The following is a 15,166-nucleotide window of genomic DNA, read 5'->3' on the forward strand; positions in this document are numbered from 1 at the left end:
TGATGCCATCCAACCAACTCATCCTCTGTCTTCCCCTTCTTCTCATGCCTTCAATCTTTCCCAACATTAGGGTATTTTCCAGTGAGTCAGTATTTCACATCAGGTGGCCAAAGTATTGGAGTTTCAGCTTCAGCATCAGTCCTTCCAATGAACACCCAGGACTGATCTCCTTTAGGATGGACTGGTTGGATCTCCTTACAGTCCAAGGGACTCTCAAGAGTCCTCTCCAACACCACAGTTCAAAAGCATCAATTCTTTGGCACTCAGCTTTCTTTATAGTCCAACTCTCACATCCATATATGACTACTGGAAAAACCATAGTTTTGACTAGATGGACCTTTAATGACAAAGTAATGTCAGTGCTTTTTAACATTCTGTCTAGGTAGGTCATAAATTTTCTTCCAAGGAGCAAGAGTCTTTTCATGGCTGTAGTCACCATCTGCAGTGGTTTTGGAGCCCCCACAAAATAAAGTCTGTCACTATTTCCATTGTTTCCCCATTTGCCATGAAGTGATGGGACCAGATGCCATGATGTTAAGTTTTCGGAATGTTGAGCTTTAAGCCAACTTTTTCACTCTCCTCTTTCACTTTCATCAAGAGACTCTGTAGTTCTGCTTCACTTTCTGTCATAAGTGTGGTGTCATCAGCGTATCTGAGGTTATTGATATTTCTCTCGCCAATCTTGATTCCAGCTTGTGTTTCATCCAGTCCACCATTTCTCGTGATATACCCTGCATGTAAGTTAAATAAGCAGGGTGACAGTATACAGCCTTGATGTACTCCTTTCCCAATTTGGAACCAGTCTGTTGTTCCATGTCCAATTCTAACTGTTGCTGCTTGACCTGCATCCAGATTTCTCAGGAGTCAGGTCAGGTGATCTGGTATTCCCACCTCTTGAAGAATTTTCCACAGTTTATTGTGATCCACACAGTCAAAGGCTTTGGCATCGTCAATAAAGCAGAAGCAGATGTTTTTCTGGAACACTCTTGCTTTTTTGATGATCCAGTGGATGTTGGCAATTTAACCTCTGGTTTCTCTGCCTTTTCTAAATCCAGCTTGAACATCTGGAAGTTCATGGTTCACATACTGTAGAAACCTGCCTTGGAGAATTTTGAGCATTACTTTGCTAGCGTGTGAGATGAGTGCAATTGTATGGTTGTTGAGCATTTTTTGGCATTGCCTTTCTTTGTGATCGGAATGAAAACTGACTTTTTCCAATTCTGTGGCCACTGCTGAGTTTTCCAAATGTTTTGGCATATTGAGTGCAGCAGTTTCAGTGCATCATCTTTTATATTCAAAATAGCTCAACTGGAATTCCATTCCAGGATGTCTGGCTCTAGGTGAGTGATCAAGCCATGGTGGTTATCTGGGTTGTGAAGATCTTTTTTGTACAGTTCTTCTGTGTATTCGTGCCCCCTCTTCTTGATATCTTCTCCTTCTGTTAGGTCCGTACCATTTCTGTCCTTTATTGTGCCCATCTTTGCATGAAAAGTTCTCTTGGTATCTCTAATTTTCTTGAAGAGATCTCTAGTTTTTCCCATTCTATTGTTTTCCTTTATTTCTTTGCATTGATCACTGAGGAAGGCTTTCTTGTCTCTCCTTCCCATTCTTTGGACTTCTGCATTCAAATAGGTATATCTTTTCTTTTCCTCTTTTCCTTTCGCTTCTCTTCATTTCATAACTGTTTGTAAGGCCTCCTCAGACAGTTACTTTGCCTTTTACATTTCTTTTTCTTCAGGATGGCCTGGATCAGTGCCTCCTGTACAATGTCATGAACCTCTGTCCATAGTTCTTCAGGAACTCTATCAGATCTAATCCCTTGAATCTATTTGTCACTTCCACTGTATAGTCATAAGGGATTTGATTTAGGTCATACCTGAATGGTCTATTGGTTTTCCCTACTTTCTTCAATTTAAGTCTGAATTTGGCAATAAGAAGTTCATGATCTGAGACACAGTCAGCTCCCAGTCTTGTTTTTGCTGACTGTATAGAGCTTCTCCTTCTTTGGCTGCAAAGAATATGATCAATCTGATTTCAGTACTGACCATCTGGTGATGTCCATGTGTAGAGTCTTCTCATGTTTTGTTGGAAGAGGATGTTTGCCATGACCAGTGCGTTCTCTTGGCAAAACTTTGTTAGCCTCTGGCCTGCTTCATTCTGCACTGCAAAGCCAAATTTGCCTGCTTCTCCAGGTATTTCTTGACTTCCTACTTTTGCATTCCAGTCCCCTATAATGAAAAGGACTTCTTTTTTGGGTGTTACTTCTAGAAGGTCTTGTAGTTCTTCATTGAATTGTTCAACTTCACCTTTTAGCTTTACTGGTCAGGGCATAGACTTGGATTATAGTGATATTGAATGGTTTGCCTTGGAAATGAACAGAGATCATTCTGTCATTTTTGAAATTGCATCCAAGTACTGCGTTTCGGACTCTTTTATTGACTATGATGGCCACTCCAGTTCTTTGATGGGATTCTTGCCCACAGTAGTAGATATAATGGTCATCTGAGTTAAATTCACCCATTCCAGTACATTTTAGTTCGCTGATTCCTAAAATATGATGTTCACTCTTGCCATCTCCTTTTTGACCACTTTCGATTTGCCTTGATTCATGGACCTAACGTCCCAGGTTCCTATGCAATATTGCTCTTTACAGCATCGGAGCTTGCTTCCATCACCAGTCACATCCACAACTGGGTGTTATTTTTGCTTTGGCTCCATCTCTTCATTCTTTCTGGAGTTATTTCTCCATTGATCTCTAGTAGCATACTGGGCACCTACCGACCTGGGGAGTTCATCTTTCAGTGTCCTATCTTTTTCCCTTTTCATACTGTTCATGGGGTTCTCAAGGCAAGAATATTTATGTGGTTTGCCATTCCCTTCTCCAGTGGTCCATGGTTTGTCAGACCTCTCCACCATGACCCGTCTGTCTTGGGTGGCCCTACACAGTGTAGCTCATCATTTCATTGAGTTAGACAAGGCTGTGGTCCATGTGATCAGATTGGTTAGTTTTGTGACTGTGGTTTTCAGTCTGTCTGGCCTCTGATGGAGTAGGATAAGAGGCTTATGGATGCTTCCTGATGGCAGAGACTGACTGAGGGGGAAACTGGGTCTTGTTCTGATGGGTGGGGCAACGCTCAGTAAATCTTTAATCCAATTTTCCACCACAGGCAGAGTGGCTTCTAAACCACAGAAATTTATTTCCCAGTGTTCTGGAGGCTGGAAGTCGAAGGTCAGGGTGTCAGCCTGGCTGGGGTCTAATGAGGGCTCTCTTTGGGTTTGCAGTCTGCCACCTCCTCCCTGGGTTTTGGCATGGTGAAAGAAACAAGGAATTTTTCCGGAGTTTTCTTTCATAACTAATTCCATTTGTGGACTCCACCCTCATGACCTCATCATTTTTCAAAGGCCCCCCTTCTTAAAGCATCACCTTGGGTATTCTTTTCCTGCTATCTGAACTTGGGAATATACACTAGTTAGTCTGTAGAAGTCATTCTTATTCAGTCTTCAATTATTCCCTTTCCCCAACCATCATGACGGTGCTGGGGGGAAGGACAGCTCCCTCTGGTCCTTTGCATTTGCAGAGACATCAGAGGATGCTGGCTCATATAAGTGGTGATGCTCATGTAACTCTAGTGACATCCGATGCATTAAGCTAGGGAGCATGCCATCATCCTTATTTTGCTTGGGTCCTCGTGAGTACCTTGCTATGTCATCCCGTGGTCTCCAGCTATTACTGAGGGCTCACTTGGTTTCCCACATTCTCCATCCAACCTTTGATCCACCCAAGTCTGGAGGGTCACCTTGTCCCAGTCATAGAAGATCAAATCACACACTGGCTGGATCTCAACACAACATCCTCATCACTCAGGAAACAAAGCAAAATGACACTTTACACAGTGAACTATTTTTCTTTTAGCACTTAAATACTGCCACATCCTCACTCTAATATAGGTGACCTCTGCATGATGAACCTTTTCTCCTCTTCCTCCACACATGAGCAGGAGGGATTAGACATTTGTATGCCTCAGAATCCTGCTGTACAGTGTCTGTCCTTTAGGGAATGGAAAGTTCCAGACATGTGCCTGATCGTGTCCACTGCACATAATTTTTTTTTATTAGTACCTCCTTTTTCTACCTCCTTCTCTCTTAAAATCTTTCATGTGTGAATTCTTCATTGATGATAAAATAGAAGGTGTCTCTACAAAATAGCAGATTAAAGCAATAATAGTCATCTATAATTTCAGTTTCCATGGGTTATAAATTCAGGAAAGGTCCTAGTCAAGATGTTGGGTAGTGACAGATGTGGCTTGTGACAGTGGTTTGCTAGCTCTCGATCTAGTGTATAATGTCTAATGAACAGTCTGACTAAGCATAAGAAACTTGTGTGCATGCGTGCTGAGTCATGTCCAACTTTTTGTGACACCATCGACTGTAGCTCACTGGCTCCTATCTTCATGGGATTTCTCAGGCAAGAATACCAGAGTGTGTTGCCATTTCCTACTCCAATAAGAAATATAGTTATTTCTGTTTCAGAGAACTGCAAGAATGCTATAAAAAGGATACTGTGTCATGTAAAGAACAAAACAAGAGTTTAAGCTTCTAAGAATGCAACATTATAACAGTCACTTTTCTTACATTATACCACACAATAAAAATAACCAGTGTTTGCTTTATCTCAATTTTAAAAAATATGAGCCATATTCTTATTCAAAAGAGTAGGTTGTTGTGGTTATGTATTGATAGTTATGTTACATAATAGAAAATCAATTAGAAATGATTCACTACCTGTTTGTTGAATATAAATCTTCTTTTTCTTCTTTTGTTCTTTTAATTTCAGATATTCAATACTTCTTAGATACTGACCTGGTGCCATATACCTCGTATTCCTATTACATCTTGACCAGCAGCGTGCATGGTTCAACACGAAGCGCAGCTGTCACCTACAGGACAAAACCAGGGGCCCCAGTGGGAAGTTTGAATTTAAGTTATATCAGTCCTGTTAGCTCAGACTCTGTGACACTTACCTGGGCTTCGCCTTCAAATCGTTCTGGTCCTATTGAGAAGTATATTTTGTCCTGTGCTCCTCTACATAGTGTCCAGCCCTGTTCTCCCTATGAAGGCCCTGAGACCACCACTACCATCTGGAATCTGCTTCCATTCACCAAGTACCGTTTTGCTGTGCAGGCGTGTACGAGTGGGGGCTGTTTACACAGCACCCCTTTGACAGTGACCACAGCCCAAGCAGCTCCCAGGAGGCTGGGTCCACCCAAGGTGCGGAAGATCAGTTCCACAGAGCTTCACGTAGAATGGGCTCCACCGATGGAACCAAATGGTAGGAATTCAAGGCCTAGACTTCCCATTTTTGGGTAGAAGGAGGTGAATCTGTATATTTGGAATTTTCAGTAAGATTCTGGCAACTGTTTTTGTTTTTATAACTGCAGGATGTTTTAATTGGGAAACAGTTTCTGAGGATATGAGATACAATTTGTCCTGGTTAGTAAAATAAGTGTATTTCTTTAATCTAATAACAAATTCCACTCATTTAAATTGCCCCCTAAAAGGCTAATGTTATCTTTGCTCTTTAATGACATCTGCCATAACACAAATGATGTTTCTAATTTGAAACTCACTTAGGAAATGCATTATATTTGACTGTGTCACAAGTTAGGGCACCCATAAGTAGTAAATTTTCTTTTAAGCAAGAAAAAGATATGAAATAATACAAAAAATATGTATATAGGCTAGCCAACTCCATTAAGTTAATTTTTGTGCTCATATAATTGAACCTTTGGTTATACAGGCCAGCATACATTCAAAGATTTTTAATAATTTAATATCATGTACATATTATGACAAAAGCTTTTTTCTTGAAATTTTTAAGATACTTGATTAAAGTAGATATAAATAAACTGTAATATTCTAGTATTTATGTAAATAAGGCTTATATTAAGCAGATAATAAAATTTAAATCCCCAAATTTGAAAATATACACATTGATCAGATTTCCTAAAACAAATAGCCATTCTTAGTAGAAATTATAATCAGTCATCCTGAAAAATACTGAATTTACCTATCATAAGTTATAATTATTTTGTGTTTGTTTTTCATTTTCCATGAATATGCTTCTTAATAATATTTCATACTTTCATGTGGCTATGAGTTTTTGTTTCTTTAGAAGTATCTATCGTCTATATTACCAAGGAAATGGACTGGTAATTGAGTCAGAACAATGAAAGCAAAGACTCTTCAAATAATCTAACCTCACACCATCAATAAAATAGGCATTTGTCTAATACGTCATCTTTGTTCACTGTTTCACTTTTCTAGGCATAATTATAAGATATGAACTGTATATGAAAAGACTGAAGTCTAATGGAGAAACAAGGTCAGCAGAAAGTCAAGTTTTTCAGAGCAGTGGCTGGCTCAGTCCTCACCCACTTGCAGAATCAGCCAATGAAAATGCTCTAGAACCTCCAGAAACAACCACAGTTATCACTGGCTTGGAGCCATACACCAAGTACAAGTTTAGAGTCTTAGCTGTGAACATGGCTGGGAGTGTGTCTTCTGCCTGGACCACAGGAAGAACGGGAGAATCAGGTGAAGATTAGTGCTTTGAACTCTACTTTGAAAACACCTGAATGAAAATATTTCCTCAAATTAAAGCCATCAGTACTAACTACATTGGAAAAGCAAGAGTTAATAAACTTGCATAAGCCAAGGAAATATTGAATACATGGATTGGTTGCATATATAATTCAAAGTCATAAAGTTCTTGCAGTAAGTTTTAGGGAAAATTTAATGTTTTAGCTATTACCTCAAGGGGGAAAACTGACCAAACTATAGTCTTTTGGGAACATCTATCAAAAATAGCAATTGGTTTCCAGTCCTGAAGTAGGTTGGCCATATGTCCATCTTGCACCAAATTTGGTACAATTTATGTTCAATGAAAAAGATAACTGTTGCCAGTTTCATAAATCTGTTTTTATTTTTCTTTCTTTTTCTAAAACAAATAGTTTAGGTACTAAATTGGACCTGGAAATATAATCCCAGACATCAAAATTTATAATTCACAAGTGTGTTTATAAGCAGTATGGTAAGGAAGGATGGTGAAAAGTTTTAATTTTTCTAAGCTATCATTACTAAAGCAAGTGAGATATTTTTAATCCTCCACCTCATTCTTTATATTATAAACACTTCAAATATCATGAGCCCTTAACAAAAAAAATACACTTTTGCTATGCTTTGAAGCTATAGATATCCAAAGAGACCCAAGTGCTGATTTAAATGGGATGTTAGGATTGTGAAGGGTAAGGGGAACTTCAGGTTTGATGTACAAGGGAATCATTTCATAAATAAAATGTGCATTGTTCTTGAGCATCTCTTAAGTGACTTCCAGTCATCTTGGCCAAATAATACTACCATGATAGCACAAGTGATGAGCCATGGCATTCTGGAAGGGGAAACTCAAGGTCAGAAATGAAAAGTAATGTATAAAATAGCCATACTGGACCCTCATAATTGTATGGGTCACTGGCTATTGAAAGTGCAATGAGGTCCTTTGATAATACACCTTTGGTTAGCACATTTAGAATCCTTATTAAGATCTCAAGAATGGTAGGTAGAGAATGTATGTATGTACATCCCTGAACATTTCTATCAAGATTTATTGAAAACTTCTCAAATTTCTTCGGGGTTATTTAGAACATTTTCAGTTTTCCTCTTTCTAAAGAATAATATTCTCCAGGAAGTTCAGTGAAATATTTGTATATATAAGAAATCCAATGTCACTATGCATTGTTCTAAACTTTGTGAACTGAGATGTATTCTGTTTTGTGGTTTTTCCTTTTAAAGATTTCATACAACTTATGATTTCCTCCCCCCATTACCTACTAGTTTTCTTTATGAACACAGGTCAATTCCTATTTTTATTTTGTAAATGGAAAATATCTTTGTTAGTAATGTGAGGTAGAGAACGTGCTTGAAGATACATTTTTTAAGTGAGTAGTTTTTAATATACATACCAGCATATTCTTTGACTTTTAAAATTAGAGTATTATGTAAGGAATGTGATGTTTCTGAAATTGTTAATAGGGTAAGCTTGTGATTTCAGCTTGAAAACCTGTTAGTGTGACAATCATTGTCTTGGCTGTTGTTATTGTTGTTGTTAACAGCACCTGTATCTGTGATGCCCCCTTCAGTCTCCCCACTCTCTCCTTACTCACTCAATGTGTCCTGGGAGATGCCACCAGACAGCGTTACAAGAGGAAAAGTTGTGGGGTATAACATCAGTATGATTTCTGAACAGTCACCTCAGTGGTCTCATCCAGTGGTGGTTCCACAGGTATTGTTATTTCCAATTCATGTCCTTCTAGAATTGAATTATGTCTTTGTATTTATAGTTTCTGCATTTGCAGAATTCTGGCAGAATTTTCACCTATACCATCCTTAAATTGGGTTTTTTTTTCTTAATATAATGGTATGTATACAAGGGTCTAAATATATCACTTATTTTTTTCTAGTATAAATGGAAATAATATGGGTATAATTTTGTTTCATGAAATCTGCTTTTTCTACTTAGCATATATCCTCAAGTATCTTTCAAGAGGTTGATGTTCAGTAGCTGTGTGCTATTGTATTGTTTAGGTACACAATAATGATTCAACCAATGCACAATCAATTGATATGTATATTGTATGAATTCTTTTGGAAATGTAAATAACATTGATAAGAACATTTTATATGTACATTTGTATATTTCTAGTTCCTAAGAAAAATTTATGAGGGATGCAGTTTATTTTACAGCTTATAGCAAATGTTATGAACATTTCAAGGTTTAGGATATGTAGTGACATATTGCTTACTAGTGGGTCATCTCCAGTCAGCTGTAATGAGAATAATGATCATAGGTAACAGTTGCTGCTGCTAAGTCACTTCAGTCGTGTCCGACTCTGTGTGACCCCATAGACGGAAGCCCACCAGGCTCCCCCGTCCCTGGGATTCTTCAGGCAAGAACACTGGAGTGGGTTGCCATTTCCTTCTCCAATGTGTGAAAGTGAAAAGTGAAAGTGAAGTCGCTCAGTCGTGTCCGACCCTTAGCGACCCCACGGACTGCAGCCCACCAGGCTCCTCCATCCATGGGGTTTTCTAGGCAAGAGTACTGGAGTGGCTTGCCATTGCCTTCTCCAGTTACTGAGGCTTTACTTTGTACACATACTAAATCATGATATGTATAACAATCCTGGAAGATGAGAAGCTCTTGTTATCTCCATGATATGGTGTGGCCAATGTCCTTTCTATCAGCACAAGGGTCAGTTCAGTCTCAGTTGTGTGCGACTCTTTGCGACCCCATGGACTGAAGCACACCAGGCCTCCCTGTCCATCACCAGTTCCCGGAGTTTACTCAAACTCATGTCCATTGATTCAGTGATGCCATCCAACCATCTCATCCTCTGTCGTCCCCTTCTCCTCCTCCCTTCAATCTTTCCCAGCATCAGGGTCTTTTCCAGTGAGTCAGTTCTTCGCATCAAGTGGCCAAAGAATTGGAGTTTCAGCTTCAGCATCCATCCTTCCAATGAATATTCAGGACTAATTTCCTTTAGGATGGACTGGTTGGATCTCCTTGCAGTCCAAGGGACTCTCAAGAGTCCTCTCCAACACCACAATTCAAAAGCATCAATTCTTCAACGCTCAGCTTTCTTTCTAGTCCAACTCTCACATCCAACATGACTACTGGAAAAACCATAGCTTTGACTAGATGGGCCTTTGATGGCAAAGTAATGTCTTTGCTTTTAATATGCTGTCTAGGTTGGTCATAACTTTCCTTCCAAGGAGCAAGTGTCATTTAATTTCATGGCTGCAATCACCATCTGCAGTGATTTTGGAGCCCCCCCAAAATAGTCTGTCACTGTTTCCCCATCTATTTGCCATGAAGGGATGGAACTGGATGCCATGATTTTATCTTTCTGGATGCTGAGTTTTAAGCCAACTCTTTCACTCTCCTGTTTTACTTTCATCAAGAGGCTTTTTAGTTCCTCTTCACTTTCTGCCATAAGGGTGGTGTCATATGCATATCTGAGGTTATTGATATTTCTCCCAGCAATCTTGATTCCAGCTTGTGCTTCCTCTAGCCCAGTGTTTCTCATGATGTACTCTGCATATAAATTAAGTAAGCAGGGTGACAATATACAACCTTGATGTACTCCTTTCCCAATTTGGAACCAGTCTGTTGTTCCATGTCCAATTCTAACTGTTACTTCTTGACCTGTATCCAGATTTCTCAGGAGGCAGGTTAGGTGGTCTGGTATTCCTATCTCTTGAAGAAATTTCCACATTTTGTTGTTATCTGCACCGTGAAAGGCTTTGGCATAATCAATAAAGCAGAAATAGATGTTTTTCTAGAACTCTCTTGCTTTTTCAATGATCCAGCAGATGTTGGCAATTTGATCTCTGGTTCTTCTGCCTTTTCTAAATCCAGCTTGAACATCTGGAAGTTCATGGTTCATGTACTGTTGAAGCCTGACTTGGAGACTTTTGAGCATTACTTTGCTAGTGTGTGAAATGAGTGCAATTGTGCGGTAGTTTGAGCATTCTTTCTCGTTGCATTTCTTTGGGATTGGAATGAAAACTGACCCTTTCCAGTCCTGTGGCCACTGTTGAGTTTTTCCAAATTTGCTGGCATATTAAGTGCAGCACTTCCACAGCATCATCTTTTAGAATTTGAAATAGCTCAACTGGAATTCCATCACCTCCTCTAGCTTTTGTAGTAATGCTTCCTAAGGCCCACTTGACTTTGCATTCCAGGATGTCTGACTCATCAGAATTGTGGACATGGGGTCTGGACACAGCATATTATGGCTTCTGGCTATTGTATTATAATATTCTATTCCAAAAAAGTAAAATTAAAAAGAAAACATAGTTTATAAAACATGTCCCAGAAATCAACTTGTTTTGATCCCATTTTTACCAGTTACTAGGCATATCTCACATCTCTGTGCTTGAGATTTCACTAATTTGTTAAATGCAAAAACAATTTCTGCTTATCTATAGTTTATGTGGAGCTTAAAAAGCTCAACAGATATTAGATATTATTTTTAGTGATTGTTATTAATGGGATAGGACTACATACATTTATAAAATAGTCAATGCTGCTGCTGCTGCTGCTAAGTCACTTCAGTCGTGTCCGACTCTGTGTGACCCCATAGACAGAAGCCCACCAGGCTCCCCCTTCCCTGGGATTCTCCAGGCAAGAACACTGGAGTGGGTTGCCATTTCCTTCTCCAATGTGTGAAAGTGAAACATGAAAGTGAAGTCGCTCAGCCGTGTCTGACTCTTAGCGACCCCACGGACTGCAGCCTACCAGGCTCCTCCATCCATGGGATTTTCTAGGCAAGAGCAGGAAAATTTTTTATATTGAGAAAACAGGTATATCAGTCAGTTCAGTTCAATTCAGTCGCTCAGTCGTGTCCGACTCTTTGCGACCCCATGAATCACAGCACGCCAGGCCTCCCTGTCCATCACCAACTCCTGGAGCTCGCTCAAACTCATGTCCATTGAGTTGGTGATGCCATCCAGCCATCTCATTCTCTGTCGTCCCCTTCTCCTCCCGCCCCCAATCACTCCCAGCATCAGAGTCTTTTCCAGTGAGTCAACTCGTCGCATGAGGTGGCCAAAGTATTGGAGTTTTACCTTTAGCATCAGTCCTTCCAATGAACACCCAGGATTGATCTCCTTTAGAATGGATTGATTGGATATAAGAATCTTTAATCATTTTAAAATTATTTTATTTATTTGTTTTGACAGGGTCTTTGTGGCTATATAGGGTTTTCTCTAGCTGTGGCAATCAGGGGCTACTATCTAGCTGTGGTGCTTGGGCTTCTCATTGCAGTGGCTTTTCTTGTTGCAGAACGTGGGCTTCAATAATTGCACACATTGACTCAGTAGTTGCAGTTCCTGGGCTCTGGAGCACAAGCTTAGTAGTTGTGGTGCATGGGCTTAGCTGCTCCACAGCAAGTGGGATCTTCTGGGACCAGGGATCGAACCCAGATCTCTTGCATTGGCAGATGGATTCTAACCACTGAGCCACCAAGAAAGTCCCCTTTATTTGTTTAAAAGTCTTTTTTGTGTGTTTCTGGCAGAATTAAAATAAGGATATAGGTATGTCACTTTATTTTCTTTCTTGTATCCTCTCCTGCATATATATTCAAGAAATATATATATTTCTTTCTTGTGCCCTCTCCATCATATATTCAAGAAAATTAAATCACAAGTGGCAAAGTCAATTTGTTTTTTACATTCTCAACAATTAAATTTATATCCACACTGACCCAAATGTGTGTCATTATAATCTTGATAAATAGCCAAAATTTCTGGGGAAAGCCTACCGTAAAAAATAATGGTTAAAGGATATTTCCCTAAGAATGTGGAAGAAAATATTTATAGAAGTGGTGATGTTATCATTGTAAGATTTTAACCTTCGACAAAGTTCTTCACACTCCTTAAAGATTAACCCCCCCAAAAGTTTTCAATTAAATATATCCTTTAAAACTTGTTAAGATGATTCTGTATACATGACAAAGACAGTTTATCTGAGTGATACTTTTACATGCCCCAAACTCTAGGATAAATGTTTTTTAAAAGTCATGTAATTTCTATTAACTGTATGTAGAGAAGTAAAATTTAATCATAATGAATATTAATCCACATTTTTTCTTTATTACATTTCATTTTGTGTTCTTGAGACAGAATACTTTGTTAAATGATAGAACTTTTAAAATTAAATAAATGCTTTAATGTATTTTATCTTAAGAACAATTGTATTTTTTAGAAAATCTACGTTAAATTTCTTTAGAATTGTTCTAAATAGGATAAATTTTATAGCAATATTAAGTAAGTTTTACTCATTTCTAAGTTTTTTTTGGTGAGGGGGAAACTTTAAATCACATTGCACAGAAGAAAAAAAAATGTGTATCTTCAAAACCTAAGTAGCCATTTTGAAACTAGAAAAAGGATTTGTACATCATTGCTTGATGTTTTTCTAATTTCTAAATGTAATTGAAGGACGTGGTATTAATGTTTTTGCATTTTCTAGATTTTTAGAATCTTTAAATTACCTTTATTTCTGAAAAATGTTATATTAACAATGTAATTTATATTCTAATCACACTGCTTTTAAGAACTACTCAGCTTATGAAAATTTAAAGTCAATACTCAAGCATATAATCCAAATGAATTTTATTGTACTCCTAAAGGGAAAACAAAATCTGGAAATTGACTTCAAATGTAACTAATATTTAGTTATGTGGAATATTTATATGTATGGAACATTATTTGATATGCTGTTATCAGTCGCTCTTAGAAAAATAGTTTGTGCTCATGCGTGCTGTCAGACTGTTGGTTAATGACTTTTTTCTGAATATAATCATCAGGGGCCTTTGTATCTATAGACTAACCAAATTTACATGGTTGCTTTTGATCAGTTCTAGTTATATTGACAGACTAGCTCTTGGTGTTGATTGTTTAATTATTTGTTTATGGACCATAGAGTCTCCTTTGCTTACATCTGCTATTTTCATTTGAAACTGTGTGATAAAGACAATATTTCAAAAAAAAAAGGTAACCGTTTGATCAATATGCTTACACTTAGTTGTACAAGAAAGGCAATTGAGAATTGACTTCATGTGGGTGCTCAGTAATCTTTCCTTTTTTCTCCTCTTTCCTGCGGCTTTCTTTCTTTTTTTTTAAGAGCAAATGATGGGATTGATTTAATGAAGTGATGACATTTTTCTGTACCAGCTCCATCAGCTAGCATGTGGACATTACTGCACTGGGTTCATCTTGGCCAAGCCCTGTGGTTTTATTTGGACTTTTTCACAATAACAATGAGAGTGTCACCATTCTTTATCTCAACTGTCGGTGACAGGAGCCACACCACCACGCTGCTTTATGAGGCAATAACTCGGTTTCCTCATTTATCCACTCAGGAACTGGATTATTACCTCATAAAACAGTGTGATTGTACAATTATCAATTAAACCCTAGCTTGTTGAGTCCCTTCAAAAAGAAATTCCTTTTCCTAATTGTGGTTGGCAGTAATTCCCTCTGTTGAAATTTCTGGAAATTTGCTTGTCAAGTTTATATTTTTCACAATAGATAGCTATTACCTGACTTTTTTTTTTTTCCTTACCTTGCAGGTATTGTACACTGCTAAATCCCAAGAACTATCTTATATTGTAAAAGGACTAAAACCTTATAGGATATACAACTTTACTATTTCTCTATGCAATTCTGTTGGCTGTGTAACCAGTGCTTCAGAAGCAGGACAGACTTTAGCATCAGGTAAGCAAGTTTTAGCGGGTGTGAAAAATATATTTTGTGTTTATAAAGAAAACACCTACAAAGCTCAATAGTGTCTCTGCTGCTGCTAAGTCACTTTAGTCGTGTCCGATTCTGTGCGACCCCATAGACGGCAGCCCACCAGGCTCTGCCATGCCTGGGAGTCTCCAGGCAAGAGCACTGGAGTGGGTTGCCATTTCCTTCTCCAATGCATGAGAGTGAAAAGTGAAAATGAAGTCACTCAGTCGTGTCCGACTCTTAGTGACCCCATGGACTGCAGCCTACCAGGCTCCTCCGTCCATGGGATTTTCTAGGCAAGAGTACTGGAGTGGCTTGCCATTGCCTTCTCCAATAGTGTCTCTAGTTTGGACTTAATATTTGTCTTTTCAGCTTTCTGTTACTCCCTCACAAACTCCGATTGCTACTGACCTTGACATAGTTGAACAGAAAAATAAATTTAAGAGCCTGGAGGATTCCTGAGTTGCAGTATCATAATAAATATAATTAGGTACAGAGGGACTCTAGGACTCAGCCACCACCCTAAGTCCTAAAGGTGTCCCAACAATTATTAGATGCATTTAGGAGGCTTCTTGTGAGGATTCGGAATACTTCTCCCCTCAGTCTTAACCTTTCATGTGGGATTGGGTTTACCCCCTCCTGCCCCATGGAGCTAACAGCAGACATCCAGGAATTAGTAGGCTGCCCTGGTGTCATATCTTGCCTTTATTGGATAGGCAGTAGTGTTATTATCTGTTTATTATAAATATAAAATTCCTAGGTGCATAAAATTGAAATAAAAAACTTATTATCAAGTATAATCTTAGTAGGAGACGAATTG

At 38.6% G+C, this 15,166-nt stretch overlaps 1 protein-coding gene across 1 annotated transcript in view; it reads left to right on the plus strand.

The window, feature by feature from the left end:
* USH2A (usherin) overlaps positions 1-15,166 on the plus strand; it is a 969,245-nt gene that overhangs the window by 252,169 nt on the left and 701,910 nt on the right. Inside the window, exons 16-19 of the mRNA XM_055419911.2 lie at positions 4,835-5,329; positions 6,325-6,594; positions 8,169-8,338; positions 14,187-14,331. Of these exons, the coding sequence (XP_055275886.2) occupies positions 4,835-5,329; positions 6,325-6,594; positions 8,169-8,338; positions 14,187-14,331 (1,080 nt within the window). The remainder of the gene's footprint in view (positions 1-4,834; positions 5,330-6,324; positions 6,595-8,168; positions 8,339-14,186; positions 14,332-15,166) is intronic.

Source organism: Moschus berezovskii, chromosome 17, assembly GCF_049115385.1.
Source record: "Moschus berezovskii isolate FMDL1 chromosome 17, NW_MosBer_1.0, whole genome shotgun sequence".
Taxonomy (NCBI): Eukaryota; Metazoa; Chordata; class Mammalia; order Artiodactyla; family Moschidae; genus Moschus; species Moschus berezovskii.